This window comes from Poecilia formosa, unplaced genomic scaffold, assembly GCF_000485575.1.
Source record: "Poecilia formosa unplaced genomic scaffold, Poecilia_formosa-5.1.2 Scaffold197, whole genome shotgun sequence".
In the NCBI taxonomy this organism is placed as follows: domain Eukaryota; kingdom Metazoa; phylum Chordata; class Actinopteri; order Cyprinodontiformes; family Poeciliidae; genus Poecilia; species Poecilia formosa.
The window spans coordinates 166,741-172,096 of record NW_006800136.1 but is presented as its reverse complement, the minus strand read 5'-3'; the positions used below and the strand labels follow the sequence as shown (position 1 = coordinate 172,096).

Below are 5,356 nucleotides of genomic sequence, written 5' to 3'. Positions count from 1 at the left end.
GCAGTGTCTTAAGATCGGAATCATTATTTTTTTAAAAATTAAATGATATTATTATAAGTATGATTATGTATCAGGTGTTCAGCATATTGAAGGGTCAATACATGCATTTTAGATCACACTAAGTACTTACTAGTGAGTATAAATATACATTTATTATGTTTGAAATAAATTCTTCACGTCTGATTTTTATAAAAACCTGAATTTGTTTCTGTTTTATCTAAAATTATATATTTTTTGGATTCAGTTTCAGTTGAGCAGATGGATTCACATTTCCTAAATTAAAAGCTTTATATGTGCTGAAATGTTTCTGAATGTGTTTTAATTGGACTTCAAACATCTTTTCAATGTTACAGCAACTGTAGAGTTAAATCTTCCCTGACTAGTTTCTGGATAACTTGCCCTCACAGTTGAATGGTTGATTATTTTTTGTCCCATCCCACAGACTCGAACTCCGGTTTTCATTTAAAATAAGAGAAAAAAAAGGACCTTTTCGTTTTAGGTTGAAGCTTTGAGTGGTCCTTATATATAATTATTTAAAATAGCATCACTTCTTTTTTTTTCCCCACATAGCGAGAACTGAGTTTAAAAATCATTTTGGAAACTTTCATTTAAGGGCAAGAACCAGTTTTGGAGATGAGAACACAATGAAGTTGATTTATTCCATCTTTCCAGATATCTGAGCAAAGAAAAAAGCCAGAATGTGAGAAGATCACACATAGAATCTGAGCTTTTTAAATTAGTATTGGTCAAAAGACATCATTAGATGCACACTGGACTGAACCCCAGTGACTTTTAAAACCCTGGGTAGGATGTGGGTTTACTAGGTATCCACGTTCAGACAAGATTTCATCTGAGTTTTTCTTCTTCTAGGTGTTAATGCTTCATCTGATTCCCCCCTCCTCACTTGAGAAATTAACATATGAACTCTAAATTGGGTTACAATCATTATTACTGGATTCCTTGTGCTATCCTTCTTTTTAATATTAAAAATGGTAAAATAACTTTAATTTAAATGTTTTCATTACACATTTAATAATAAAATAATTATGCAATATTTGTAACAAATGAAATAAGTATTTTATTTATCTTTTTTTTTTTGCAATGAAGGGTGATATTCAATTCTGGAAGATTTTACCATAACATTAAAAATACATTTTGTTCCTTATTTAAAACAAACATCCATTTTCTAATTGTGTAATGATAGTATTAAAATAAAAGCAACAACTGTGACATAAACAAACAGATTGATGCTTAAAATGGAACTATTTACATTTTAAGAAGTTTTCATCTCCACCGACCCCCTTCTGGCCTGGCTCCTGTTCTTAGAAATGGCAACCAGAACACAGTCAACAGAATCTGGGTATGATGTTTTTTTTTCAGATACAATGCAGATAAAAAAGAATAAGTTTGTAGCATTTACGCACTTTAAGGATCAGATGTATCAGACAATTTAATGATTTCAACAGGGAAGACTAATGTGAAAAAAAGGGTTGGCATGTAGATTTCTACTTGAGTACCTCTGCTTGTTAAAATAAATAAAATAACAAATCCTGTTGACATGGCACAAAAAAAACAACTAATTTCTGATGTGCATTACCCATTTTTATCACTATCTTCACGATTTAACCACACCTTGGAGTCCCGTAGAGATGATTAATCACTGTTCTATTATTAAACCTTTTGCTGCTCCAAATGGCATAAATATCAGTGCAATCATGCCATCTACATCGAGGCACATGTAATGCCACGGGCTGATTTGTCATTCGCCATGACATCGGCGCAGAGGTGGCCAGAGCAGGGCTGGGCACTTTTACATTTGCTCCTGGTGGCGACTTTCACTCAGGCAGAGGAGCAGGTGTGCACTCAGAGAGGAGACCCTGAAAATCCTCAGCTGGTTAAGAACGGAGACATTATGTTAGGAGGACTCTTCTCTTTCCACACCAACTGGAGAGAAAGAGAGAACACCTACATGGAAAAGCCCCTGCCACTGCAATGCACTAGGTAAGTATCACAAAAGAAATAAAAAAATAAAATAAAAAAACACAACTTAGTATGCAATTTTTACATTTAGAAAATTTCCCCCACTATTTGTACAAATACGAAAAGGATTTTGAATTTCTGCTGGTTTTGCCAACTCTTTAAAATTGTCTGAATCAAGCTTGAATTTCAGAGAGTTCCAGTTAGCCCAGGCTATGCTTTTTGCCATCGAGGAGATAAACAACAGCTCAGACCTGCTGCCAGGCGTCTCTCTGGGCTATAAAATATACGACACCTGTGGATCCATCGCCAGAAGTGTGAGAGTCGCGCTCTCCTTGGTTAACAGTAATGAAATGGTGGCTTCGCCTGCAGAAAAATGCACAAGACCTGCACAGGTGCAGGCCATAATGGGGGAAACGTCTTCGTCTCCCTGCACGGCGATAGCCACCGTCATGGGTCCATTTCACATCCCACTGGTGGGTATAGAGTCTATATATTTGAGCAAAAATAGGTTTATTTGCAATCTTTTTTAATTATTATTATTAGTTTTTGTTGGGAAAAACATGTCTGTGAAAATGTGTTTTCTTCTAATCAAAATCAAACTTTGCTTATAGATCAGCCACTTTGCCACGTGTGCTTGTCTCAGCGATAAAATCAAGTACCCCTCATTTCTCAGAACAATACCTAGTGACTATTACCAGAGCAGAGCGCTGGCGCACCTGGTGAAGCACTTTGGTTGGACTTGGGTCGGAGCCGTGAGGTCAAATGAAGATTACGGAAACAATGGGATGGCTACGTTCATTGAAACCGCGCAGCATCTGGGCATATGTGTGGAATATTCCGTCTCTTTCTTTAGAACGGATCCATCAGACAAAATACAAAAAATAATAGACATTATCAAAGCTTCGACTTCAAAAGTGATTGTCACTTTCCTCTCCCATATGGATTTGGATGTACTGTTACATGAGTTGTCGGGCCACAACTTGACCGGCTACCAGTGGGTGGGGACCGAGGCCTGGATATTTGATTCTCAAACCGCCGAAGGCGACATTAACCACATTTTAGACGGAGCAATAGGCCTTTCCATTCCCCAGGCATACGTGACGGGATTGAGGGAGTTCATGCTCGACGTGAGGCCTCTGAATTCGTCAAACGCAGACTTGTTCACTGAGTTCTGGGAGGCGTTGTTCAGCTGCAAGTTCAGACTATCGAAATCGACAGAGATCCTGAGAGAATGCACTGGAGAGGAAGACATAAACGGAGTGGAGAACAGCTTCACTGACATGTCACTCATGCCGATTTTTAACAATGTCTATAAGGGAGTGTATGCCGTGGCTCACGCTCTGCACAACATCTTGGGCTGTAACAAAACATGCGACGAAAATAAGCAGCTAGATCCGTTCACGGTGAGGTTTTGTTTTTTGCCACAAGGTCTGCAGAAGTCTTTCTCAGACTACTAACTTTGATACGTGTTGTTGCAGATTTTACAGCGCATACAAAGGAGTAATTTCACTACAAAGGAAGGGGATCGGGTCTTCTTTAACGAGAACGGAGACCCTGCTGCAAAGTACGAAATTATAAACTGGCAGCCGGGAGAAAATGGCATTGTGAACTTTGTCACGGTTGGTCTTTATGACGCGACGTTGCCGGCCAACGAGCAAATGAATCTGCAAAACAAGTCCATCGTTTGGACACAAAATTCACTTGAGGTAAAAAAAAAAAACAAAAAAAAAAAACAACTACAATAGCTAATGCCATAGCAAAATGTAAAGCTTATTTTTGTTTGTTTGTTTTTCAGGTCCCCGTGTCGGTTTGCAGTGAGACGTGTCCCCCAGGAACACGTAAGGTTCTCCAGAAAGGAAAACCTGTTTGCTGCTACGACTGTATAAGTTGTGCAGAGGGAGAAATTAGCAACAGCACAGGTTCAGTAGTATTTATGAAACCCTCTGAACAAAAAAACAAATGCAAAAATACACTGCGAATGCCCCACATGTACAGTTTTAAAAGGCAGTGATACGACCTGATCTGACCTCTCGTGCATTTTTGATTATGATGCAATAAGAGCAAGCTCAGTTTCAGCTAATAAAACCTCACCATGTGGCTTTGCTGGTGATTTTTTATTTTTTTTTTACATTTCTCTCAGCTTCCTGTTATATAGCATTCAGTCCTTCGCTCTGAGTGTGACTTATTTGTTAAGAAAGCTCCCAAACACATACATCACCAAGGCCTGTTTAGAGGCAACTGCACCTGGAGAGAAATGCTTGCTTCAGGAAGTAGTTTAAAAAGAAACAGGGTTAGGAAATGCCTTGTAAAAGTAACTGTAACCTACCTCTTTTTCACAACAATTTTTTTCTCACAATACTATTGAAATATCCACTGAACTAAAATTAGTTTTTTGTTGAAATGGAGGGTTTTTACATGAATTTTCAAAAATGTTTTACAAGTGAAACTCTGTAGTGTGGAACATACACTTATTCAGCCCACATTTAATCTCATAACCCCAGAAAAAAAACCAAAAAAGAAATCAAGAAAGTCCAGCTAAGCATCTTCAGAAATGTTTCTGAAAGGCCTCAGTCATTTGTCACAGATTGATATGTAAGCTGAGGAGGAAAACTGAAAGAAAGCCGTAGCAAGTCCTGTTCATAGATCACCTTAAGTCATAAATGTGACAGAGAAAACATAAACCTACGAAAGTTTGGCTTCGCTCAAACACTTTTATGTGCCAGATGGCTTGTTCAGTTTTCAGATTGCAAACTGATGTTTACAGAAGCTCCCCATCCAACGGGACTGAGTAACTTTAAAAAGTTATAAACCATTACATGGTTTATAAACAATGCATCCTTTTCTCAATCTTAAAAAGATGACTTAAAAATTAAGATAGGAGAAAAATAAGTTGTAGTTTTGTGTTTGTACTAGGACAAAATGTGTAACAGCATGACGAGATTGTGAGTTTTTTATTGAAACGGCATGGAGCATTTTTTTCTCAGCAGTCGAACCACTTGTTCTAAGTAGCAATATTATTAGATCAAGATAAAAACCTAAAAAGACAACAAAAAAAAAAAACAGATTGATCTACATCTCAGGTTTAACACTCTCTTTGTTGCTACTGTCCAGATGCTGTCACCTGTGTCAGATGCCCCCCTGAATCCTGGTCAAATGACAGAAGAGATGTCTGTATAAAGAAAGAAGCTGAATTTCTGTCTTACGGTGAAATTATGGGAATATTGCTCACAACCGCCTCCTTATTTGGAACATGCATAACTTCTTTCGTAGCGTTGATTTTCTACAGACACAGAAAAACTCCTCTTGTGAGGGCAAACAACTCTGAGCTGAGCTTCCTGCTGCTCTTCTCTTTAACCCTGTGTTTCCTCTGCTCTCT

The 5,356-nt window shown here is 38.0% G+C and overlaps 1 protein-coding gene across 1 annotated transcript in view; it reads left to right on the top strand.

The window, feature by feature from the left end:
- Positions 1-2,150: 2,150 nt before the first annotated feature.
- Positions 2,151-5,356, top strand: part of LOC103148099 (extracellular calcium-sensing receptor-like) — a 4,432-nt gene continuing 1,226 nt past the window's right edge. The window contains exons 1-5 of the mRNA XM_016678958.1: positions 2,151-2,453; positions 2,592-3,383; positions 3,459-3,686; positions 3,776-3,899; positions 5,092-5,338. Of these exons, the coding sequence (XP_016534444.1) occupies positions 2,193-2,453; positions 2,592-3,383; positions 3,459-3,686; positions 3,776-3,899; positions 5,092-5,338 (1,652 nt within the window). The 5' untranslated portion in view covers positions 2,151-2,192. The remainder of the gene's footprint in view (positions 2,454-2,591; positions 3,384-3,458; positions 3,687-3,775; positions 3,900-5,091; positions 5,339-5,356) is intronic.